The 27,180-nt window shown below is 45.1% G+C and overlaps 1 protein-coding gene across 3 annotated transcripts; it reads right to left on the bottom strand.

Annotated features, from left to right (window-relative positions):
* Nucleotides 1–4,121: 4,121 nt before the first annotated feature.
* Trim27 (tripartite motif containing 27) lies at nt 4,122–25,366 on the bottom strand. 3 transcript variants are annotated; one of them, XM_006988892.4, is made up of 8 exons: nt 24,219–25,366; nt 22,979–23,074; nt 20,783–21,013; nt 15,882–15,904; nt 12,481–12,596; nt 12,332–12,364; nt 11,010–11,036; nt 4,122–4,950 (listed from the first exon to the last, which is right to left on the bottom strand). In XM_006988892.4, exons 1-8 carry the CDS (start codon nt 24,636–24,638, stop codon nt 4,355–4,357), a joined length of 1,542 nt encoding a protein of 513 aa, XP_006988954.1. In that variant the 5' UTR covers nt 24,639–25,366; the 3' UTR covers nt 4,122–4,354. The 3 variants fall into 3 exon arrangements, with proteins under 3 accessions (XP_006988954.1, XP_076429093.1, XP_076429094.1); XM_076572978.1 differs by lacking the exon at nt 24,219–25,366 and adding an exon at nt 23,510–24,216; XM_076572979.1 differs by lacking the exon at nt 24,219–25,366 and adding an exon at nt 23,676–23,960.
* Between the last annotated feature and the right edge of the window lie 1,814 nt (nt 25,367–27,180).

The raw sequence follows: 27,180 nt of genomic DNA, 5'->3' as shown, positions 1-27,180 counted from the left end.
TCTTGCTAGCCCTAAGCAAATGTTAAATTCAGTATTACTGAGTCTGCATGAGCATGTAGGCTGGCATGCATGCCAATGGTGGAGGTCAGAAGACAACTCTGTGGAATCAATTCTCTCCTCTCTAAGTGGGTTCAAACTTTGTGGAACTTTATATGTGGGTTTCAGGGATCACATTAAGATTGCCAAGCTTGCTCAGCCAGTCTTTTCCCTGAGGCATCTTGCTGGCCCAAGCCTACCTCTATACATGTTTTTTACCCAAATCAGGAACTTTATTAAGCACAAGGCTACTGCTCTGCTCCAGTTCCGCTTCTAACAAAAATACAGTGAGAACCTGCAACTACTGTAGCAGATCTACTGGGCCCATAAGACCCTGTGGGAGACCCCGTCTGCCTGGAGACCACCCCATCATCACTGGGTGTAGTGGCACTTCCCTGGGTAGGTATAGAACATCCCCTTTGTGGATTTTTCTCCCCAAGGACTAAGTGAAAGGCTGTGCATTTTTGTCTTAGATTCCATCCCATTTTCCAATTGCAGATCTTCTCTAATGGACAGTTCTAAGGCAGGTATTCCAAGCTACCAATCAGCACTTTCTGCAGAGAGCAGTGTGTATATAAAACTATGTGGCAGAAGTTGATGCACGTGGCCATGTTGAATCTCACTTGGATCCTGGCTCTGCTGCTTCCTAGCTGTACACCTTAGATGGACCGTTGATCCTTTCTGTTTATTTACAACATAAGGGCAACTGTATACACTTCATGAAGTCCTGATGAACACTAAGTTACTGTGCAGAGAACTTCAGTCAGGCACTGCCGTCAGTGTTTCAAACACGTGTATTATTCTAAGCACTCATACATCAGTAGAAGCTAATTCAGCCTTGTGCAAGCACCTGGGTCCCTGGGTGGTTGTACTATTTTCCTTAAAATCTAAAAAAAATGAATAAAGAATTGGGGCATTATTCATTTATAAGGACCCATCTACTGATGGAAGCCCAATGTTAGACCAGGAATGAGTATGTATGAATGTGTATGTAACTAGACAATCTAGTATCCCCAGGCCATGTGCAGAAGCAACTAAGACATGAACTCCTCAGACTTCTTTTCTCAACCTCATTTTCTGCAGCACATGGTGACATCACCCACATGCTTGGGCAGGCTATATTCTGTGTTGGGAAGCATGTTCTGAGCCCTCCAATCAATTCTACTCAGGGCTGCATTATTTCATAGACAATAAAAACATACTCAGGTGGGCACATGGCTTCTGCCTGCAATCCTAGCACCCCAAGGACCAAGGCAGGAAAATCATACCAAGTGAGGTCAGTGTCAGGATCCTGTCTCAAAAATAGAAATCCGCAACAACAGTAATACCCAGGTAAACACACACAGGCCTGGAAACATTCCCCCGGTGAAATCACAGTACCAGACAACACAGGGCTACAGGCCATGGACACGCACATTATCTTCTCATCTTTAGAAACACTAACAGGGCACCGAGAAACTAGCTGTGTAAACTACTTGGAAGGAAGCTATTACGCAGGAGGGATTACGGACCCATATTGGAAAATCAATAGCCCCTACTTCACTTTTCACCCAAGACCCAAAAAAGAACAGCAATGTAAACATAAAAATAATACATATTTACTTTTATTTTTAAACAGTAGTGGCAGGACATGGTCCAGGACTGGAGTTGTATAAGGGCAATCCTGAGTGCTTGTGAGAAAACTCCAAGAAAACAAGACAAAAAGAGTCTTAGGACCTCAGTTTCTTCAAAAACATGGAATTGTTCTTAGAATGTGTTTTCATACTCCTCCCAGGTATAGTGGATAGGAATTTAGATTATTCAATACAACTGTATATTGTTATTTTTATGTCTCTGTGGAAAACGTTTTTTGCCACATGTAGTTTGTCCTTGTGACGTACACTTTACTCAGGTGAGTCTTCTTAACCCTCACAGTATAAAATGTCTCATGCTCTGAACAAAGTTGGCTAATGTATGATACTTTAGTCCACCTCATTATTGGGCTCCATTTTCCCACCTCCAAGCCCCAATTAGAGTGGTCAACACAGTAGGGCATGTATGCAAAAGGAAGCAGGACTAAGAACCATGGCAGGGCTTGTTCAAAGTGGCCTTAGCCTCTGACGGCACTCATAAGGAAACACATTGTACCCTAATCCAAAGGGATCAATGAAGCCCCAGGGTACTGCCTCACCCTTGCAGCAATTGAGTATGATGGCCACCAGTTCAAATACTCCAGGGATATTCTTAGGTGATATGCACATGCCTAGCACCAAGAAAGACCTTTCAACAGTATCAAGGGAGCAAACAAAGTCATTGGGAAGTCACTGAGGCAGAGACACTGGTTGAAACATTATGTCACTACATAGGTGGGGTCATTTCTCACCATTAGTGTAAAATAATTATAACCAAAACATAAACTGCATTAATGGGTTTAGTAAAATAACTGGAAATCAAGGAAGAGTTGCTGTTCCATGAAAGAAAAACTAGGAGAAAAGAAATCATCCCAACAGTCCGTGGTTCCATCCTGGGTTCTGAGAAGGGAGATGTTGTCCAAAAACTGTGTGTCTTAGTATGTTCTCTATTACCATGATAAAACACTGACCAAAAGCATCTTGGGTAGGTAGGAAAGGGTAATTTATTTGGCTTACACTTCCACATTACAGTCTTATCACTGAATGATGTCAAGACAAGGGCTCAGGGCTGAAGGAGTTAGGAACTGAAGGAGAACCACAGAGGACCACTGCTTATTGGATTGCTTTTTTAAACAGCCCAGGACCACTTGACTAGGGGTGGCACTGCCCAGAGCTGGTCCTTCCCCATATCAATTATTAATCAATAAAATCCCCCATCAGACTTGTCTACAGGCCAGTCTGATGGGGGCATTTTCTCAGCTGAGGTTCCTTCTTCCCAGATTTTAGCTGGTTTCTGTTCCACACACCCACACAAATAGTAATCAAAATTATTTTAAAGTTTTATAGTCTTTAAAAAATTCAAACACTTTAATCTCTTTAAAATGTTCTAAATCTCATTAAGTGAATTCCTGTAAAATCAAAATATACACCTTCTTATTCCAAGAGAGTAGAACCAGGGCACAGTCACAAACAAATCAAGTAAAACCAACTCAAATAGTTAAATAACTGAATGTCCCACATGTGGGACTCATGATCTCCTGGCTCCAAAGGACTCGCATAGCCTCACCTCTCCAGCTCTGCCATATGCAGCACAAACCCATCTGACAGGCCCACGCGAGCTTCACTCCACATCTGCTGCCGTACTTGGTGGCCATCGTATAGTCCCGCCATCTCCAATATGCCGGGGTCTCCACTGCAACTGGCCATACCTTCACCAATAGCTTCTCTTGGGCTCTCTTCAGGGACTACGATCCCACTTCAGGAAACCAAACCTCAGCTTCTCTCCATGATCCCTTTAATCTTGTTGTTCATGCAGCCAAACCAAGAACCACATGGGAGATGCTTACACATTACCGAGTTTTGCTATTAACTTGAGATGCAGAATTAGCCTCTTCTGGCCCAGTTTCTGTGTGCTGACCTTGAGGAAATACTTCCCAGAAGATTTCACCTCAACAGCGCTGGCCTTTTGTTAATCAGCTGATCTTCAGCCCCAGCTAACCAGCATCAACCGTCCCAATAAAGCAAAGGTTTCACTTCAGTGGTGCTGGTCTCTTGTTTATTCACAGCCAATTCTTAAGCCCCAGCTGTCCAGAAATCACACATTCTTAATTCAAAAACATTACACAAATGATCCCAATAGTTTTTGCTTCCCTCTGAAGCTTCACAAAAGTTCCAAACACTTCCATAGTCCTTCCCAAAACAAGGCCAGGTCTATCACAGCAACAGCTCACAAACCTGGTACCAATTTCTGTCTTAGTTTCTCTGTTGCTAAGATAAACACTGATCAAAAGCACCTTGGGAGAAAAGGGGTTATTTGGATTACACTTTTACATCACAGTCCATCATTGAGAAAAGTAAGGGCAGGAACCTCGAAAGTGGTTCTCCAAATCCCATCCATATTCTTTATCTACTTCAGTCATGTGTAAAATAAAAAACAAAAACAAAACAAAACAACAAAAAAAGTGAAACACAGGAGGAAGAATCTGGTTTTTATTTCTGGGAAATAGCAATACTTCTCATTACATCTCACAATCTTCAGGGGAAGGAAAAGTATAGTAGAGACCATGAACATCTTGTCTCTCACGGTAAGGGCATGGAAAATGGTAAGGACACCCAACTGTGATGGACAGGAATTGACAAGACAACAAGATCCCTTGTGCCTGGGGTAGCATTACAGCCAACAGCACTTGTGGTCTACGTTCACTTCCTCAAGGGGAGGTCTCCATGGAATGGCCGTGATTCCCAACATGACCAGAAAACCCATCAATCCCACTCATAGGGCAGATGATCAAAGGAGCTGCGCTCTTCCCTCCCGAGTAGCTTAGGCTGAAGTAGGGCCGGACTGGCCCGCAGAAGGTAGCATGAGAGAAAGTAAAGGTATGACATCTCTCTGTCACATTGTAGAAGGAGACCTCACCAGCATCATAGTCCAAGAAAATCCCTACCCGCTGGAGAGGGGTCCGAAGGGGGAGGGCAGTCATCGGGGAGGTAAGAGCCCAGTATTCTTTCCCATACCACAATGACACTGCCCAGAATCCATTCTGGGGGGCTGAGGTCACTCCACCTTTTCTGCACACCGAGTCTTCACAGACACCTATGGTCCACTTGGCTTTATCTCCCACCTCTACCTCCCAGTAATGTCTCCCGGCGATGAAACACGGAGAGCCCAAGACACAGGGAAACAGATTGAACCGCTCAGGGTTGTCTGGCAGGTCCTGTTGGAGGTAACTGTACCGTACTTGGCGAAGATTATCAGAAAGGATCAGGCTGGGGTAAGCTGTGTCTGGGTCCAGGGTCACATCAACTGTAGAAACAAAGAGGGGAGGGTCAGCTGAAAGCCAGAAGAGCCCACTCAAGACCACCTGGCATTTTGCCTACTCCCCTAGAACACAGCAAGAGATGTCCACTAGTGGTTGTATTCATTTTATGATCAAACACATCATACAACTGTATATTTCAAAAATTACTTTTGGAACCAGGCATGGTGGCACACTCAGGAGACTGAGGCAGGAGTATCTTCCTGAGTTTTAGACCAGCCTAGGTCACATAGAGCTATACAGCAATCTGGTATCAAAACCTAAAACTGTGTCATTAGATTAGCTGGTCCCCCTCTGTGCGGATAACAATGAAAGCAATACAATTTTACTCCCATCCTTCTCTCACATCTAAGACTGAATTTCCATCAGACTACAGCTGAGGCTTCTTTATCCATGTCTAATTACTGAATTTGAAAATTCTGGTGGCCAACAGCTTAAGATGAAGCTGAATATTACCAATATACACAGCGAAGTCTAGCATTGCAGTGTACAATCAACCTTAACAGACATGCTTGGAAACATGCATAGTCATATTACAACATATAGAGGTTCTTGGTCACATAAATTCAGGAGTTGCTATTTTTTTAAAAGATTTATTTATTCATATGTACACAGTCTTCTGTCTGCTTTTATGCCTGCACACCAGAAGAGAGCATCAGATCCCATTATAGATGGTTATGAGCCATCATGTAGTTGCTGGGAATTGAACTCAGGACCTCTGGAAGAGCAGCCTGTGTCTTAACCTCCGAGTCATCCCTCCAACACCAGGAATTGCTATTTTAATAAATTTACTGAAAAACAACCAATGAAATTTTGGTTGACAGATATTCTGGAGTTCAGAATTCTGGATAAAGAACTGAGATTCTGCCCACTTTGCCATCTTTCAAATCATTCTTTCATTTCTTCTCAGATTCTGTCTTGCACACCCACACCCTATTCATGTTTTCTCCTTTCCTTTTCTGAGACAATCTGTGCAGATCAGATACCTTAGCCTCAAACAAACTACATAGCAAAACATGACTGTAAGCTCCTGATTGCCCTGCCTCAGCTTCCCAACTGCTGGGGTTATAGGCATACACTACCACATCTGGCCTCTGCCTAATTTTTTGTTTTAATAAAGACGAGGTCTCTCTACATAAGTCCCACTGTCCTGGAACTCACTCTGTAGACCAGGCTGACCTGGAACTCAGAGATTCAACAGCCTCTGCCACTAAGTGCTAGGATTAAAGGTGTGCGCCACCTCACCTGGTTGCCTGGTTTGTCTTAAAGCAGATTACTCCATTGCTCTTTGGCTTTTAATCTAACATTGTGGAGAATTCATGTCATCCCTGGGTAGGTGGATGTGGGGTGTTTAAGAAAGCAGACTTAGCTCAGTGGTAGAGTGTTTGCCTAGCAAGCACAAGGCTCTGAGTTTAGTCCTCAGCTCTGGAAAAGGAAAAAAAAAAAAGGGAGGAGAGAGACACAGAGGAAGCAAGCAAGCAAGCAGACTCAACAAGCCATGGGTAGTCAGTAGGCAGCTTTCCTCATGGCCTCGGCATCAGTTTCTGCCCTGACTGTCCCTCAATGATGGACTGCTACCCGAAAGTGCAAGAAGAAATAAACCCTTTCCCCCCCCAGGTTATTTGTGGCCATAGTTGTCTCCTCTGAACAACAGAAGCTCTAACAAAGACAGAAACACTAACAATTTCCAAAATTTAAAATCCTGAATCATGATAGGACATTGGTAAAATTCAGGTTTATCTGGTACATGGACTACTCGCACTGACTGTGAGGTCGAGCTATAGGCCTTGTGTATATCCTACTTCACAAATGAGTCTGTAGATACGCTAAGCCTATAGGCTAAAGAGGATGCCGAATGTTGTGAAAAAGCCTTGGGGGACTGTCCAGGCAGCTGGCTATTTCTACCAATTCACATTTTGTTTGCACTTCCTGTTGTGCTAGGTAATATTATTTCCTTCTTGGATCTCTGAGGGAGTTGAAGAATAGATATTTATAGTTATAGTTTTCCTTGTTAAGAATTTCAAAAAAGAAACTCAACTCACTAAGAAGTGTAAAGTGTATAAATTTGAAAGACATTATAAGATAGTTCTCTGTTAGTAATATAAGTTAGGATAGAAAGTGATTCAGATACATTTTGGACTTACCAATTTAGGACAGATAATGAAATATTTTCTCTGAGTTTGTCCAATGCAAATGGACTAGACATTGTTGATGTATTTATTGCTTGTAGATGTTGTATATAGTCATTGTGCTTATTGTATATAGTTTTTCTTATAACTTTTTTTTAATCAGTTTTTATTTTTATTAGAAAAAAAGGGGAAATGTGGTGATATTTTATTTGTATGTTAATAAATAAAGTTTGCCTGGAAATCAGAGGACATAGATAGCCAGCCATAAACAAAAGTCAGGTGGTGGTAGCACATGCCCTTAATACGATCACATGGCAGGCAGAGTCTCTGTGCATTCAAGGACACAGCCAAGGGTGGTGACACCCGCCTTTAATCCCAGTATCAACCATAGAGGAGACCTAGAGGTCTGTACAGAGAGGCTAAGAGCCAATGAGAAGACAGAACAGCAAGGCAATAAAGGCACAGGTTAGACAGGAAGAAGCTGGTTCTCTTGAGAAGCTAAGGAGGCATGGTGAGCTAACGTTAGTTGGTGGCTATCATTATTTCTCTGATCTCTACGGCTTTCACCCCTGTATTTGGCTCTGGGTTTCTTATTTAATAAGATTGTTTAGAAATTCATCTACAGTACCAGAAGGGGGAAACTGCTATACAGACCTGACCATGTGTTTTTGGGAGGACTGTGATTGCCTTTGAACTTGAGTATGCACAGCCCAGTGGGCTGTTCTGTTTGAACCTGGAAGGCAAGAGTGTCCAGAGAAATGCAAATGATGGAAGCCTGGTTGTGAAGTTGCTGGAGGAAGCCAAGACTCTACTGTGGTCGTCTGTGTGGTATTTTTGTGTTAAGAATGAGTGGTGTCCGGTCATCTGGAGCTGAAGAATCAGCTGTGATTAACCAGAGACCAGCACCAATGGAGGAAAACATTTACTTTGCCAGGACAGACATCCCCTTTCTCCATACCTATTCAGTACAGTACTGAAGTCTTAGCTAGAGGACTAGAACCACCGAAGGAGATCAAGGGGATACAAACAGAAAGGAAGATTCATCATATCCTTATTTGAAGATGACATAATTTTTTTTAAATGGCTTTTCGAGACAGGGTTTCTCTGTGTAGCTTTGGAGCCTATCTTGGAACTCACTCTGTAGACCAGGCTGGCCTCGAACTCACAGAGACCCGCTTGGCTCCGCCTCCCAAGTGCTGGGATTAAAGGTGTGTGCCACCATGCTCTGATAATTGAAGATGACAATGTTTTATGCATAAAAGACCCTGAAGAGTCCATCAGGAAACTTCTACAGCTGATAAACACATCAACAATGTAGCAGGATATAAAATTAACACACAAAAATAAGTAGTCTTTGTATATACAAATAACAAACATACTTAGAAAGAAATTAGGGAAATGATCCCATTACAATAGCATCAAAAATAATTTTTTTTAAGCCGGGCAGTGGTGGTGCACACCTTTAACCTCAACACCTGGGAGGCAGAGGCAAGTGTATCTGAGTTCAAGGCCAGCCAGGTCTACACAGAGAAACCCTGTTCTGAAAAACAAAAAATAAAACAAAAACCAAAAAGATAAAGGGGAAATTAGGAGAATTAAATGGCACAGGTGATGGGAGGGCAGGGTACAAAGGGTTATATGAAGAGAGATAATACTAAAGTCTTTTTGAAAAAGCTTCATGGAAACCTAATACTGAATAAGCTTCCTAAAATATATACAGACAAAATGAATTTAAATGTTATGCATAGATAAGTTACCATATAATGAGATTCTGGGGACAATATCTCAACTAAACACAATAAACTACTAAAAACCCCTACCGGGACTATGAATGAGTCAATCTTTTCTTTAGTTGTTGCTCAATGGTGTCTCAACTGCCCCTCCCCTCTCATTACAGGCCATTGTTATTGGCTATCCTCAACAATTTGATGGTAAGTCCCTGTTGCTGAAGACACTACATACTTATATCACAGAACATGGAGAAATTGAGTTGGTGCTCAAGTGGAAGCTTCACCCCTACCTGCTGGCATTTAAAGGTGCTATACATGCTACTGGAGGAGAAAAGTAATCATTCATCTCACCCAACTCAGAACCCTGGGAACTGTAATAATGATCTGCCTGCAAGACATGCCCACTGGTGAGTAGTGGCAAAAATGTTACGGGAATAACCATCCATCTTATGACTGCATTTTAGGTCTGCTTCATAAGATGGAACCCATACGTGACGCTGTCACTGAGGTTAAGAACCCAAGGCTAGATAGGTCACAGGTCCAAGGGACAGTTATTCTTCTAAATGAACAGTGCAATAAAGTGACTACTAATAACACACTGCTATATGCATAGATAAGTGCACTGCTTAACCCTTATCAGAGAAGCTTCTTTTTGCAATAGATAGTAATTAACAGAGATCCACAAATGGTCAGTGTAGACTTTGGAATATTCAGTCCTAAATGGTATGTCTGTATAACATTCTTCCTCTCAAGGCTCAGGAGTCTATGCAGAAGAAGGGGTGGAAAGACTTTAAGAGCCAAAGTGGTAGATGACTTCAAGGAAACTGTCTTCCAACAGAACAGGGCAGATGCACATATAAACACACATATGATGTGACAGCATGTATAAAGGCCTGCACAAGCTCAAGCCAGACAAAATTCCAGGATGGAGATGGGAAAGTGGGCACGAAGTACCACCCCTAGCAAAGAAGCTATTCGAAATTGATAGTGCTTGGAGAGGGAAAATCAATTTTCTTCAACAGGATGATACTGGGTCTATCAACTACATTCCAGGTCAGGCTCCATGTTCAGCCAACACAAATTGGATTCCATGATCAAAATATACTGAATGAAATTCTCAAAGAATAAACAAACATTTAAAAAATTCATGATAGGTTACAGGCGAGGTGACCCTTGGTTCAACAATCTGTCTGCAAAAGTGACCTATCTACTCTCATCCCCTCTTTTTGGTGCTATGAATTTAACAAAGGCCCTTATACACACACAGGTTCACAACCTGCCAATGAGCTATATGTCCAGCACCAACTTGTCTTTCTTGTGTCATGGGTTTACCTCTTATCTCCAACCAGACTGTAAATTCCAAGGGCAGAATAACGCTCTCTAAAGTGTTTTACATATTAGCCTGTGCTAACACGTGACATACTCAGCCAGTATTCAAAGAAACAAATATCAATGGCAGAAGCAATGGCTCAGCAGTTGAGAGCAGTTGCTGCCTTTGCATAAGACCTGGGTTTTGTTCCCAGCACCTACATGGTGGCTCACAATCATCTGTGACTCTAGTTCAAGGGGTCTGACACCTTTTTTAGCTTCTGTGAGCAGCAGACATGCATGTGGTACACATATATACATGTATTCTAAATACTTAAAATGCATAAATACATAAACAAACATTGATAACAGCCTTTGTCCCAATTAAGGAAGACCTAGTAATTAAAGGTTAGAAGTAAATACACCTCAGATTTGGGTTTCCTGGAATCAGACTAACTCAGTCTCTGAATCATAAGTTAAAGACGGATGTCTAGGGGTTGTCAGATTTTTGCCCAGAGCACACTGCTGAAAGGCTAAGACCCCCAGACTAACCAGCACGAAAAATAAGAGCTGATTCAATCATTTCTTTTTATGGCAAACAGCACATTGCCCCAGATACTAGTTGGGAAGGTTCAGACTACAGTGGGATCTTTCTGTTTCTGGAGAACCACGTTTCTAGAATGCCACAATTATTTAAAGTGACAAAGATGTCACTTTTAGAAAACACATGGAAACAACCAGAGGCTTCTGGTTATATGCTTTTTGTACATATGCAACTAAAGGATCCAAACTCAGGCAGTCTCAAACCACTTGTAATAGTGGTTAGGTTCAGAAAGCTTTTATTCCTTTCTCCAACATTGTTTGTCTTCTAGCACGTACCTGAATATAATTGAGCCTCTCTCAATTCTGAAAGAACAAGAAAGAAAAGACGTTACTGAACCTGTGTGAAACACGTTAAGTGAACCTAAAATCATTGAGCAGTGGAATCTACTAGTATTTCAGAATCCTTGTGTCAATTGGGCATTGATTTCTTTGTTCACAGTTATGAATCCATATCTGCTATCTACCCATGAATTTTTTTCCTTTTCTCTATTTTTCTGTTTTTTAAGACAGGGTTCTCTGTATAACAGCTCTGGCTGTCCTAGAACTTGATTTGTAGACGAGGCTGGCCTTCAACTAGAACTTGCACTGTGGACCAAGCTGGTCTCGAACTCAGAGATCCATCTGCCTCCCAAGTGCAGGGATTAAAGGCATGCACTACCACTGCCCGGCTCTTTTTTTTTAAAAAAGAAAAAAAAAAGACAGTCTTACTACGTAACCCAGGCTGACCTGAAGCTCACTATATGGCCCAGGCTGGCTTCAAACTCATGACAGTCATCCCTGATTAGCTGTCCAGGTATTAGGTTTACAGGCATGACTATTATGCTTTGCTCATGGAAGAATTTTTAGGACTAGAGGGCTTGGAAACCCTGGCTATACAGATAACATGTGTGAACTTGGTAGAACATAGTATCAGACTGAGTCACGATCAAGAATTCCACCTTCCAGAGAGCCACCTGACTCTGCAAAGGCAAAATATGCATAACATATATATATTTACAACTCAATTTGTACAAACCGTCTGCTGCAGAGGCTGAGTGGCTCAAATGACACCCACTGTCATCATTAATTTATGTGGGATTTCTAGTTGGCCAGGGATTTCACACAAGAGTCTTTGAAGTGGCAAAGGAAGAGGAAGAGAAATAAACAAGAATCAGATTGAGGAAAGCCACTTCTGAACTAGCCACTGAACTAAATGTACTTGTGGAGTGCAGGTATGGCACATGTGTAACCCCAGAGGCTGAGGCAGCAGACTGGTGAGGAAGAGGCTAGACTGGGCTACATATTAAGACTGTCTCAAAAAAACTCAAACGAAACCATCAATAATGTAAAGTAGGGAAGCAGATGCTGATGACTGTGTGTGTGTGTGTGTGTGTGTGTGTGTGTGTGTGTGTGTGTGTCGTCATAAATCATGTGGTGTATGTGGCGTCTGCTCTCTTCTTACACTGTTACGTAGGTTCCAAGTTTCAAACTCAGGTCAACAGGCTTGCACAGTGAGTGCATTTACTGAGCCATCTTGCTGACCCTCCTGAACTCTCAATATACTCAGCTTCTTCCCAAGAAACTTCAAACATCAAGAGCCCAGTCAATAGAAAATTTACCTTGGATTTTCTCCATATCTGACTGCATTTTTTCTAAGGACAAAAGAGAAGAGATTCAGTTTGTATTACTCTGTCTGGTTAGAAAATGCATCATCAGGTGATAACATACAGATATCAGAATACAAACCCACTTCCTCTCCTCATATTACCTGTGAACTGCTTCAGACTTTCTGTCAAGAACAGACATTTTTGAGCAAAAATATGGATTTTTTCTTGTAAATCTGGAGGTGTGATCCAGGGCTCAGGGATCCTGATTCTTTCAGCTCTAAAATAAAACAACAACAAACCATATGTGATTCTTTTCCCTCAAATTGTCAGGGCCTGGCTACTCTGTCCAACACTAGTGGGCAGTTTTTAGAACCAGCTACTGCAAGCTTTCACAATTTTCCTCTAAATCACCTTTAGAGATAGTGAGATAATCTTGCTCATTTTCATCTCCCCCAGAGCACTAGCTCATGGCTTTGCGAATACTAAGTCTTCAGGGGGTGCAGTGGCTCCTCCCTGCAATTCCAGTCCTCAGGAGGCAGGAACGCGAGGATCACTGCTTGCTTCAAGTTGTCTAGGGCTACAAAGTGAGATCTTGTCTTAAAACTTCCCAAACAACCAGGTGGTGGTGGTGGTGGTGGTGGTGGTGGTGGTGGTGGTGGTGGCGGCGGCGGCATCAGCACACGCCTTTAATCCCAACAATTGGGAAGCAGAGGTGGGCGGACCTCTGAGTTCGAGGTCAGCCTGGTCTACACAGCAGAGTTCCAGGACAGCCAGGGCTACATAGGAAAACCCTGTCTTGGAAAATCAAAAGACAAAACAAAAACAACAAAAACCAAAAAACACAAACCTTCCAAAATGAAGCAGACAAAAGAGCAAGTCTTCAATATTGAAATGAATTATGAGGCTAACCTGGCCAGAAAGCAAAGTGTTATGACAAAAGCCCTTGTGGGCAATTGTCTAGAATCTTCAGGTTCCCAAACAGAGAGAGAAGGCCATCTTTAGACAGAGAGGTTCTGTGTAAGGGATCAGACTCAATTTCCTAACCTCTGAAAAAAGGGACTGTAAAGCAAAGACTTGCCTTCTCCCATCTTTCACACATTGTAGCTCATGGTGGGTCAATCTTTCACCTGTGACCTTACAACTGAGTTGTAATGAGAGATTAAAAAGCATCTAACGGAATTTTCAAAAATCTGCTTAAAGGGTCAGGGAAGACAGCTCATCAGGTAAAGGAATCTGCAGTGCTAGGGCATTCCCTAAACCCACACTGTAGAAAGAGAACAAATTCCTGACCCACGAGTTATCCTCTGATCTCTATATGTGTTGTGGTGTGTACTCATCTATCATACATGTGAAACCATACATGTAACACACACACATATACACACACCAAAAAATGAATACTTTTTCTTTAAATCGGCATAGACCTCATTGGCATTCTCGCAGTTCTCTTGGTCTAAATGAGGACCACACTTCAGGCAGGGTAAAATGGGAAGAAATCAGCCTCTGAAGACCACTGGCACCACCACACCAACTACAGAGCTATATGTAGCTATCTACAAACTTCTTATAAAATTTTTATTATGCTTAAACCTTATGTCAATGAAACTCATAGAGCCAAATCTACTTTTTTAAAACATTTATTTATTTATTTATGTATATGAATGCTCTTTCTGCACGTACACCTTTATGTCAGAAGAGAGCATCGGTTCTAACTATAGATGGATGGCGCACAACCATAATGTGGGTGCTGGGAATTGAACTCAAGACCTTTAGAAGAGCAGCCAGGGATCTTAACCACTGAGCCATCTCTCCAGATCCGTATGTTCTTTTAAAAAAAGATTTACAGGCTGCGCAGTGGTGACACACACCTTTAATCCCAGCACTGGTGAGGCAGAGGCAGGCAGATCTCTGAGTTCACGGCCAGCCTGGTCAACAGAGTGAGTTCTAGAACAGCCAGGGCTACAACAGAGAAACCCTGTCTCAAAAAAAAAAAAAAAAGTTAATTTTATTTGTGTGTGTGTGTGTGTGTGTGTGTGTGTGTGTGTGTGTGTGTGTGTGTGTATATATGCATGCCACATCTTCAAGTGCCCGTGGACAGTAGAAAGGGGATCCCTTGGATCTGGAATCACAGGCAACTTATAGTTGGGTGCTGGGAAACAAACTTTAGTCTCTGGAAGAGTAGCAAGAGCTCTTAGCTGCTGAACTATATTTCTATGGTCCCCAAACCTACTCTTTACAAATTTCTAGGGTCTGATAGCAACTTTCATGCAAGGTTGATGGCTTGCCATCCCAGTTCTGCATCAAAAACCAGAAAATAAAAGAGTAGGGCATGTGGACTAATAGTAGAGCGCATTTCTGGCATGTCAAAGGCCCTGGGTTCAATACCCAGTACTGCAGAAAAGGGAAAAACAAAACAAAACCCCCCATACAAAACAAAACACAAAACTGGCATTGTAGCTCATGCCTGTCATTTCAATGTAAGAAGCTGGAGCAGGAGGACCGGAATTCACAACTAGCCTACTATAGAAGACCTTATCTCAAAATAACACCAAACCAAACCAAACCAAACCCAAATAATCCAGCAGACACAGCCTTACTTTCTTGGCCACCCAAGTGGGATTGTTACAACTTCCAATTCCTCTTCATCTCAGCAGCTCTGAGGACTACAGTTATTTGCATGCATCTCCCAGCCAACCCATCAAACTGCATTTTCCTTTGAAGGAGCTTAATCAATTTCCAAATTCAGCTTTGTCAAAGTCAGTCTCATCCTGTAGGTACCCCATATTAAACACTTTCCAAAGCCTAAACATCTGTCCTGCAGCTGCCTCGTCTTCTTGCCTGCTTCAAATTCTCCCTTTCTTCTGGTCTGGTCTCTCTCCTCGCTCTCCTCCATTTCTAGCACTGGCAATCAAGTCCTCGTCTTGCTGATGGCAAACAGGTCCTAGCACCAAGCTCCACTCTCTCTCTCTCTCCATCTGACAGCACAGTAGAGAAATGGCTACACCAGAATCCATGTGACCCTCCAAGCCAGTCATATCTTCTTGAGGCCTTATTTCCCCCATTATATTAAAGAATGAGATAAGATGGAAAAAACTCTGAAATTTGCAGGAAACAAGAGTCACAATCTGCTCTTGTACTCTTTTCAAGCTCTGGAACTGTCCTTACATCTAAACTACAGCACCCCCACAAGTGAACTCTCTCACTCCAACATCAATTTGTCAAAAGTTCCAAAGTGGATTTTTTTTTTTTGAGACAGGGTCTCACTACTTAGCTCTGGCTGTCCTGGAACTCACTATGTTGATCAGGCTGACCTCAAACTCACAAAGATCCGCCTACCTCTGCTTTTAAAGTACAGTGATTAAAGGTATACTTCATTGGGCTCTGCCAAGTTCTAAAGTTCTACTGAGGAGCTTATAAGGTTCTCTAGTCCTCTGAACAGTAAGACTCCTCAGTGACAGACAGCACTTAGTAAGCATCTACTTCTCAGGTGCTAGTCTCTAATTCGGATTCACAAATGCTGGCCCATAGTCTTGGTTTACAACACAAGGACAGAAAAGTGTACCTGCTCAGTGTCTCTCCAATGTCCTGCAAGAGAAAAGAAGGAAAACCATGAGATGCTACGCACAACTTGAGTTTTCTCCACAGGGTCACTGAAAACCCAGCTATGGGTCAGCCCTCTTACAGACACTACAGTCAATTTTTTACTTGATAGTTGCAAAAAGTATTTCATTAACTTTAAAAATCTCTTCCATATGACTTACACACAGTGCCTGAAGAATCTCTCCCTTATTATGGATTTTTCTACTTTTTAAAGTTTTTTGTCTTGTTTTTGCTTTTAGGATTTATTATTATGTATAGTGTTCTGCCTGTATGTATGCCTACATGCCAGAAGAGGGTACCAGATCTCATTATAGATGGTTGCAAGCCAGCATGTGGTTGCTGGGAATTGAACTCAGGACCTCTGGAAGAGCAGTCAATGCTCTTAACCTCTGAGCCATCTCCAACACTTTAAAGTTTTTTTAAATTTTACTATTTTTTTGTGTATGCTAGTTTTGCCTACATGTATGTCTGTGTACCACATGTGTGTCTGATGCCGGCAGAGGCCAGATGATGGCATGTGATCTCAGATTTATAGCTGGCTATGAGCTACCATGTGGGTGCTGGGAATCAAACCTGAGTCTTCAGAAGAGCAGCCAGTACTCTTAACTGCTGAGCCATCTCTTCAGCCCCATCCCATCCCTTTTTTAAAGACAGCATCTCATCATGTAGCCTTGACTAGTCTCAAACTTGAGGATCCACCTACCCCTGCTTCCTAAGAACAGATATTATAGATTATTATTTTATTCAATGGGCTGTAACTCATTGCTGTTTCTATTTTGGTTCAAAAAAACCCTAACAATTTATTCTGGAGTCCTTGCCACTCCTCCTGACCCCTCCTATCTTATTTGCCCATTTCCCATGATTTTGTTTCTTTTGCAAAACTAGCTCATGCATGTAATCTCCGATCTCTTTTTCTTACCACAAAGTATCATACTCTCTTATGACTTTAAGATTTTATTTTTATTGTATGTGTGCACTGTCTGCACAAAGAACCCAGAATCCAGGGGATCACTGGACCCCCTGGGGCTGGAATTACAGGCAGCTGTGAGCCACCTGATATGAACGCTAGGAATTGAACTCAGGTCTCCTAAAAGGGCAGGAAACATTATTAACCACCGAGCTATCTCCCCAGCCCCATAGTTAGTTTACATTTTGATTTTTTCATCCACATGAGTTTACAGTTACTATCCCTGTTCTCAACCCTCTTGAGACAGGACCTTACTATGTAGCTAGCCCTGGCTGACCTGAAACCGTTTGTACAGACCAGGCTGGTCTCAATATTGCATTGATTCTCCTACCTTTGCCTAGGTATGCACTTCCGCTTCAGGCCTCTCAGTTACCTTTCTTTCTTCTTTTTAAAAGTTGCAGAGTATTCTGCTGGGCATGTGTTTAGCTGACTGAGTCAATCTTTTAGGTTTGGAAGTTAGACTATTTCCAGGACTTACACACAATGTTGTAATCATCTTGGTATGTATTTTCATACTTGGGTCTGACAACTTTGAACTCCCACCAGCAGATCTAACAACATCCCAAACACTTGCTCTTCTAACTGATAAGGGAAACCTTAGGGTAGTTTTGGTAGGCAGCTTATCTCTTGGTGACTTTTGCCCATTTTCCTATAGAATGTTCTTTCAACTTTTTTTCTTCCTCAGATAGGGTCTCATGTGGCCCAAGAAGGCTCAAACTCCTGATCCTCCTACCTCTACTTGCCAAGTGACAGGGTCACTCTGTAGCCTAGCTTGGCCTTGAACTCACAGCAATCCTTCTGACTCAGTGTAGGGAGACAGGTATGAACCACCGCACCAGGCCCCGCCCCCTTTTATGACTATGTTGTCTCTTATCTAATTCAACTGGTTAAAACTTCCAATAAAGTTTTGAAACAGCATGCAACAGTTTGCAACTGTAGCACTTGGGAAATGAGGTAGAAGGTAAGTGCAAGGCCAACCTGGGTTATACGAGATCTTCAGCTCATAAAACCAAAAAGTGAACAGAGGTCGAGGGTGCCTTTTTTCCCTGACCTCTGGACAGTCTGCTTTTCCAAAGACATAACTCTAAACAGCCTTGGAGATTCATCAGACTTCTCCTCCTTATTGGATCCATGCACACTCCCATCATCCACCTTCAATTTCATGATCCATATAGTAAAAACTATTCTCACATGCTGAGGGTAGCTGTGTTGGCATGAAATCGTAGCATCTTGGAGGTTAAAGCAGGAATATATGAGTTTGAGGCCAGCTTAGGCAACATAGCAAAACTGTCTCAAAAAAACAAACTAAAACAAAACCCCATTATAATTCCCCCAAAACATGCTGGATGTGGGTGCAACCTATAATTTCAGATCTCTGTGAGTTTGAGGCGAGTCGGGGATACATTGTGAAACCTTGTCTGAGTAGGACAAGTGGCTGGAGAGATAGCTCAGTGGTTAAAAGCATTGGCTGCTCTTCCAGAGGTCCTGAGTTCAATTCCCAGCATCCACATGACACCTTACACCTGTCTGTAACTCTAGTTCCAGGGGAATCTAGTACACAAACATACATGCAGGCAAAATACCAAAGAACATACTATATATATGTATATATCTATATACACATACATATATGTATACATACATACATACATACACACACACATATATATATAGCCTTAAAAAAAGAAGCAGCTGGGTACACAAGTCTTTAATCCCAGCACTCAGGCACTCAGGAGGCAGAGTAGGCTATATTCACAATGGAATATTAAGCTATAAAAAGAAATAAGGTATTAATTCATTCCATGAGAATGAATATTGAAAAAATTATGCTGAGTAAAAGAAGTTAGAATTGAAAAGTCCACATATTGTATGATTTTACTGAACACCCAAAATGTAAAAAACCCAGATACAAGGACTAGAGGTAGAAAGGAATGAAAGGGACTGCTAAATGAAATGGGGCTTCTTTGGGGGGTGGTGATAAAAGTGTTCTGGATTTAAATAGTAAGCTGATATTTGAATTCATTATTTTAAAATGCTATGTTTGTGCTACAGAAACAACATTTTGAAATGGTGAAATGTTATTTTCCATGCAAAAAAAACTCCAACCCAAACAGGCCCAATTCTGTTTCTCAGGACTTACATGGTAGCAGTGAAGACCCAAGGCAGCCAACATCACCCACAAAGGGCGGAACAGTCCAGTAAATAAATTGTCACTGGGGGCCAGTGGGTAAGAGCACCTTGCAAGCCTGATGACTTGAGTTCAAGCCCCAGAACCCACATAAAGGTGGGAGGGGAGGGCTGATTCCACACAGTTGTCCTCTGACTTCCACCACCATATGGCCACACCCACCTATCATCAGTCATCAACAAGTTGTCACTGACCACACAATCCCACCCTGCCTCAGAGAGCAGAGGCTTTCCCATACATTGCAGCAGTCTCTTCTCACACAACAGAGGACCTCCTGAACAGCAAACGTGCTATTCTATCCCCACAACCCTCTTAGTAGCATACACTTCTGATGTCCCATCATTTTGGATTGTGTCCACGTGCTCTCTCACCTGATCTGTACCACAGACATCCTCCTCCCACTTTTAAAAGGTTTAGTTTCTTCAAGTAGTCCCTCCAGATAAAGCACAGAAGCCTCCTTGTCTCTAGGAATCTGCTCCATCATCATCCTTCAAATAGTTCCACCTATGACAGTTTCTATTCACCTCACCTGGTCACTTTTCAACTCTAACATGGTCACTGCTCAAAATTATTACTGTGACAATTCTACCTGGAGTCACCAGTCACTTAAAAAGCTCTGACCCTGCTGGGCGTCACCTGCATCAAGACTGTCATCTACTCCCACCATCCTGGTCATCTGCCTCACGGGTCAGCAGTCTCCCTTGCAAACTCCCCCTTCTCTCTCCAACAGAAAAACAGCGACATTCATCAAGGCTTAAGCTGTCTGCCCTTACTGTGCTACCGGTGAGAAAACTTGTTCTTGAAGAGTTAGACGGTAAACAGTTTAGGTTTCACTATCTACACAAGTACTCAGTACTACTGATGCAATGGAAAAGCAGTGAATGTTATATATATGAACGAGCATGGCTATGTCTAATAAAACTTATAGACATCTAACCTCCATGTCATACAGTTTCACCTATGATGAAAAACATTCTCACCTAGTTCCCAAACATCTTTAAAATATGAAAACCTAATTGGTTCCAAGCACCAACAGAAAAAAATGGCAGGCCATAATTTGCTCACTAACCTATGTACTATTGTACTAACCTATAACCTGTTCAAATGGCATTTATTAACAGATGTGACAACCATTTACTTATTGTCTGAACTTCAAAGTAAAACATAACTAAGGAAAGCTTATTTTCCTACCACTTAATTCCAGTGCCCACCACAGTGCCCGTGGCAATGGAAGGTAAGACAGGAGGGCAGGCAGCAGATCATCTACTGTGGTCTTGCCCTGTGAGTACACTGGCCTTCCTCAGCTACACTAACACAGGCAAGTTACAGCCACGTTCAGGCTAACGTACCTGCTCGCTACCCGATGTCTTCGGGCTGTGCTAACATTCATGCACATATTAAAGTAAAGGCTTTATTATAATCCAGCCTGAGCAAATGAGATCAGTGAAGCCCTGACAGTGTCAAGGGCCTGGCCCGCGATCAGACCACGTAGTGCAGGACAGGCCCAGAGACTAGGGTTTTCTTTTCCCTTTCCATGACACAGTGCAACTGAAGAACTAAGTGTGTCAGTCACAACAGGCTTTCCTTCCGAAGTGCCCGGCACTCAGGCAGTCCAAAAGGACAAAGGGAACCGTGAACTTCTGACAACAGTGAAGCTGCCCTGTCCGGCTGCGTCCAGCAAGCTGCCCTGCAGGGCTCTCCTGGTTACCTGTAGGAGTTCCCGGGTGGGCTGCTGCTGCTTCTCTTCCAGCTGGGCAATCAGGCCACTGAGGTGAGAGATGTTGCAGGAGAACTGAGTGATGGCGCCATTGATGCTGTTGTAGATGGCCAAGTCTAGCTCCTCGAGGCGAGCTAAGAGGCGATACTCATGTTCCTTCAAGGAGTGATAGAGCTGTTCGAACTCCCAAACGATTTTCTCCCTCTCCATCTGGGTCAGGCTCTGCACACAACAAACAAAGGCAGTCAACAGCAAAGGCTCACTGCTACAACTCTTCATACTAAAACAGATTCTCATTCTCCCTCCCTCTCTCCAGTCTTTATACACCAGACACACAATGACATGAACTGAATTACTCCAATGGCAATTAAGAAAGAGTCCCTGACCTTAAGGGACTCGGTCAAGTGAGAGTCAGGTTCATGAGACACCATCATGGTGGATAAAGAAGAACTGTCTTCCCCAATCCATGTCCACACAGGATCTTGAAGAATGCCGTGGAAGCACAAACTAGATAGGCTTTCTAGGCTGAGCAAAAGGCACAGGTAACCATGTGGGGAGAGAAGACACATGGTTCTACATACTTGGAGCCCGTGAGCACCAAGGGACAAGGTCAGATCATACCCTGCCTGCCAGAGTCATGAAACAGCCAGAGAAGTGGCAAGGTGAGGTGTGTCCTGTGGAGGTGATCTCTAACGATCAAGTACACATCCCTAGCCTTGTTTACTTGGTCCCTTTACGTGATCCATGCCCTATGACTTTTTGGGATGCTTGCGGGTTTGGCATTGAGGAAGGTGTCCTCCTTTCTGTTCTCCACACAATGTGTCTGTTCCAGTTTGTCTGTCTTTCCTTCTCCACCCACTCCCCCACTGCTGGGAAGCCGGAGTCAGGTGTGCTGGTGCATGCCTGTATTCCCAGCGATTGGAAGGCAGAGATGGGAAGACAGGGGCTTTAAGGTCAGCTTTAGCTATATAATGAATTCAAGGTCAACCTGAGCTATGTAAGACCTCATCACAAAAAAACCAAGACTTCTTCTAACTAAGGAATTATAAGTGTGGCAGTGCATACCTGTAATCCCAGAAGACTAAGCAAGGGATATTCAGAATTCAAGACATTCCTGGGCTACAGAGTGAAATTACTTCTGAATAAATAAATGGTCACCAAATGGCTCTAGAACAGTCAAGAAACATTTCCTTGAATCCAGCCACACCCACTCATCCATGTATTGGACATGGCTGCTTCTGAGGAACAATAACTGAGCTATTTAGTTGTGATTCGGCTTGTGTAAACCCACAAAGCTAAAACTACTACTGGCCCCTTTTAGAAAGTTTGCCAAACCTGATCTGAACTCAGCTGCTCCAAGACGACACCCCACCTCACCACACCTCTAACCAACCTTCTTAGGCACTTACTAGGCATCTTTGTAGCACACGCTTGTGCACATTACGTGCACACGATACATACACACCTTGTGTTATAGACCCTTTTCATAAGCTCATCTCTCTTCTCAGCTGAATAAGACTTTCAAAGGCATAAAGCATACAATATAGTCTTAGATGTACAAAATTAAAGCTAAAAGAAACCTTGAAGATCAGTGTTCCCAAAAGGGGTTGTGACTGACGCCCTGGCAGGAACAATTTGCCTGGCACAGGTCTGTTTCTTGCTGCAAAAATACTTATCAACCTTGTTCCACCTTCCCACTCAGCCTTCGACTCGGCCCCAAACAGACCATTTACCATTTCAAAGGCACAAAGGGCAGCACCAGCCTGCTGGAGAACCACAGGTTTCATCTGAACCCTCGATTTCACAGACAAAGAAATTAAGGCCAAGAGAGGCTGCACCACCTCTTCATCTAAACTGACTAGTGTCAGAGCCAAGGAGCAAACCCAAGATTCTATGTACCTCTCTGGACAAACTTCCCAGAGCTGACACTGCTGTACGTGTAAGTTCAGTCCACTCGGGGTCACCGAGAAGTTTCTTCAACCTACTTTCAAGCAAGGGGTGCCAAGGTCTCATTCAGCTGTGTGTGGCAGAGCTAAGTGGTGGGATGACAGACACCAAAGGGACAGGCTATTTGGTTTTCACCGTACCCCGACTGAGATTTCTCAAGGAGTATCAGAGACAGCGGTTCAGAAGGTTACTATCCAGATGCAATGCCTCTGCAGGATGGAGATCTGGATGGACCCTTACCAAGAGCTCAGCTCTCGCCTGCTCCCCCTGTGCCCGCCGTCTCTTCTTCAAGTCTTTCACTCTTCTCAGATGGTCCAGCCGATTCTGGATTTGTTCCTAAAGAAAGCAAACAGTTGGGCAGGTCAAGATTACACAGATCTCAGCATCAGAATAGTTACTCTGCTCATCACACAGGAACCCAAACCACAGATGCCAAGGCCCGGCTGGACTGTCCTCAGACCACAACGCCACTCCTGGGAAGAGCCCAAAGCACAGGGGTCAAAACACAGCTCTGCTTTAGCGATTTGTTATTTAAACTCTGAGCCACCTACCAGTTCCTAGATGGGTTCTGCATAAGTTATGAGGCATCTGGCTAAGAAGGCTCAAAAGCTAAGGTGTACCTCTTCCTGGGAGGGCTACAGAGAAAATGATTTATTTTCCTCATGCACAGAATCGGTAAACATCACTTTCCCAAACTACATCTTATCACCGGCGAGTGAAATGATACAGGTGTCAGCTCTGTAAACAGCACTGACATTTGGATGAACTCACATTTAAACAAATACAACTCTGTGTGTGTATTCCTGCAGTCCTCAAAATAGATTCACTATCACTGTAGAGCTCCTTTATAAGTAACATTTTTGCATTTCTGTGGAGCCCTGCCAGTGTTTATTCAACAGTCCACAAAGGCCTCTTCAGGTCGTGTGAGTTCACTCACTCCTCATCATGACCGTTCTCTCCCGAGTCTCAGAGTGCCTAAAAGATCCACTCCAGCAGTAAAGAGCTGTTTTCATTTCCACTAGCTCCTAAAACAGGTGACAGGGAAGTGCCGGGGACACAGATTAAGGGACAGGCACTGCTTGGTTGTGAATTCGGCCGGGCCCGCAGCGGCCGCTCGGTTTGCTCTCCCGGGGCCAGCTCGGGTTCGAGGTCTCCAAGGCCTCTCGCAGGGGGACGCGGCTCCAAGTGCACCTCCTTTGTCAAGGGAGCGTCCCCTCGCGCCGTCCCTGCCCCACACGCGTGGAGGCAGTTAACGGGGGGTGGGGGGGAGCTGGGGTGGAGGTGGGGGGAGCGATGGGGGTGGGGACGCCTCTGGCCTGGCCAGCTACAGGTTCTCCCTGCCGAGTCTTGAGCGCGGAGGCTCGGCGGCCGACAGGGAGGAAATGACGGCGCTGGGCCCCACGTCCGGCTCGCCATTTTCTCGGCGGCAGGCCAGCAAAGCCCCCGGCTCGCCCCCCTTTGTCCGCCGGCCCGGCCCTACCTTAAAGCCCTCCACCGCCTCCTCGAGCGGCAGCACGCTGTGGCCACGGTGCTCCCGCGAGCGGTCGCACACCACGCAGATGGGCATCTGGTCCTGCTCGCAGTACAGCTTCAGGGGCTCGCGGTGCTTCTCGCACACGCCCATCTCGCCGCCGGGCCCCGACGGCCGCTCGGTGCGCAGCTGCTTCACCAGCTGGGTCACGTTGGCCAGGTGCCGGTTGGGCCGCATGTGGCGCTGCGGGAAGGTCTCCCGGCACTGCGGGCACGACACGTTGGTCTCCGCGGCCCCCCAGCAGCGGGCCAGGCAGGCGCAACAGATGTTGTGGCCACAGTCGAGCATCATGGGCTCCGCGAAGTACTGAAGACACACGGGGCAGGTGGTCTCCTGCTGCAGGCACTCGGCCACGCTCCCAGAGGCCATGGCGCGGGCCCACTGGGCCGCAGGGCATGAGCACGGAGCCGAGCTCTGGCGGAGCCCGGCGCGCTCGTTCGGCGGCTCCGCTCCGGAGCGGGGCGGGGCCTCGGAGGCCGGGAGCCCGGACGCGCGCGGGGCTCTCGGGCGGCCAGGCCAATCCCCGCGCAGCCGCACCCCGCCGCCGACAGCGCGGGAAGGCTTGGGCCCCCGAGCCCGGCAGGAGGCCGAGCCGAGGGGTGCCGGGAGCCGGGCGCCGCGGGCTGGCTCACAGGGCAACGTGGCCGCGTCGGAACGGATCCCGAGGCCGCGCAGACTCCTCAGGGCCGAGCGGAAGAGGTGGACCGGGGGCGGGGCCTGGCTTCGCGCGCCCAAGTCCCCTGCCGGCGAGGAGGCGGGTGCCCTCCGCCCGTGCGCGCGTGTCGGCGGTGGCCGCCCGGTGCGGTGTGCGCACCGTGCGCCTGGCCGCGGGGTCCGGACGCTCCAGGCGTCTGTGGACCCCGAGTCTTTTTGTCGGTTTCCTCTTAGGGCCCAGGCCTCGGCTCCTTTAAAAGTAAGATGGCTTTGTAGACGTGCTGGGAAGCCGGGCGGAGGAGAGCCCAGCTCAGCCCCTCCCTGCGCGTGAAGCCCTCTGAAACACACCCAGCCCCGGGGTTTGCAATCGCTAGAACAAGGCTGCCTTATCAGCAACTTGGAGAAGCCCAGTTCTCCTTCTTGCACCCCGGAGTAAGTTGGTTTACCGTTCCGAGCCTCATCTTTCTTCTCGTGTGGAAATGGGGATGGTCGGAATCCAGACTAGAGCGCTGACGATGATCAGCCCCTTGGTACCTCCCGGGGAGTCCTCCCCTTTCTCCCGATCGCTCCGGCTACTGGGGTGCCACTCCACCGAGAGCGCGCCCTTGGGTCCCTAACTTCTTAACAGGCGCCCTCAGTGCCCAACCTCCTCACTTCCCCGAGTGAGCCGGCCAGACGAGCTGGGTCCAAGGGCTCCGTGGCGGCGACACACCTCCCTCCCGTTCCCCCTGCCGAGGAGTCAGCCTCCCCGCGGGTTCCAGAGAGACCCCCTAAGAAAGGACCCGGATTCTGCCACGTGAGCCTCGTTCTCAGAACACCCCGCCCCCTCCCGGCCGGCTCCCTGCGGCGCCAGGTCCTGAAATTCGGAGTGTCCACGTGCTGCGGTCGGTCCGCGCATGGCGTTAGTAATTCTATTAAGTTCTTACTCCCAACAATCCGCTTCAGTGTCCGCCTTGGGCCGAATGCCCTATGTCTTCCAGGGATACACGCCAGCAAGGAGTTATACTTTGTTTTTGTTTTGTTTTTTAACCGTTTAAGCCATAAAGATGTTTACCCACTGGTATAAGTAAAACAGCCAGTGCATGGACGGCATTGAGTAGAACCTAAAACTTGCTTGTTTCTGCCCTATGGAGAATCCTGTGATAAGTCGAGGTCTCATAGTGTCCATTGTCTTATCACAGAATAATTCTGCAGTTCTGTGCACCGTCACCTCTGACGGGACATTTCCTGCTTTCCTTTGGGACTGGCTCAGTGTTGCCCTTGTGTATGAGCAACAGGGGTTTCTGCACCCAGAGCATCACTTTAGAGGACTCTGTTCAGATCTTCACCATGAGACAAGAAATTCGAGGTCCTAACTGGTCTTGCCAAACCGAGCCTCCATTCTCCATCCTGCCCTTTGAAACGCCAGGCGCCAACACTAAGCACACTTCCAGTAGAAGGTAGAATCCGTGGCCTAGGTCACACCATAGTCTGCTTCAAAATTGAAGGCCAAAGGAATCGAAAATTTCACACTTTACTCCAGAAGGAAGAAACAAGTTTTGCAAGCCAGTGTATAAATATAAGATGCAGATGGCAGATGTGTGTCCTTAGGCAATCAGTGCAGGCCTGGATGAGTTGAGGTTTGTCATCCAGGACTAATGTGGTCTCTGCTTTCCTAACCTCTGGAGGCAGATGGCCTGGAGATAAAGCAGATAAACAGGTGAGTTGGGTAAGGTGGGGGGAGGGGAAAGGCAAGCTTTCCCTTCTGTGTTTCCCACTGGCCCCCTCTCAAATCGCAGCTGCTTTCTCTTTATCCACTAAGTTTAGTAGACTTGTCATTTGCTTTATGGCTTAATTTGCCTACTCATTTACAGTTTTATTAGTGTTGGAGATCAAACTCAGGGCCTGAAGCTAGGCAAGTGCTCTTCTACAGTTCCATCCAACCATTCTAATTTTTGTTAATCCACCTTGACCTAAATCGTTGCAATACACTATCAGTTTGCAAATGATTTTGAAATGAATTAGTAGTCAGATGAAGGAAGCTACTGCCATTAATTTTGTTCCCAGCCTTTTTTTCTAACCATTTCATACCACTTCCAGGAAGAGTCATCCTTAAAAATTCTCCATAGTGTTTCTTCCATTTTGTCAAGTTTTAAAGTACTCTTTGGAGTTAGTTGGTGTTTGAGCTCCCTTGTTCCTTGTGGCCTTTGTGCCATTGGGCTTTGCTCGTGTTAGGTCCCGTCACTTTCTGTGTCCATTGCTAATCTAGATTCTGCAT

The sequence above is a fragment of the Peromyscus maniculatus genome, chromosome 5 (genome assembly GCF_049852395.1).
Source record: "Peromyscus maniculatus bairdii isolate BWxNUB_F1_BW_parent chromosome 5, HU_Pman_BW_mat_3.1, whole genome shotgun sequence".
Classification (NCBI taxonomy): domain Eukaryota; kingdom Metazoa; phylum Chordata; class Mammalia; order Rodentia; family Cricetidae; genus Peromyscus; species Peromyscus maniculatus.
This window is presented reverse-complemented; position numbering and strand designations above follow the sequence as displayed.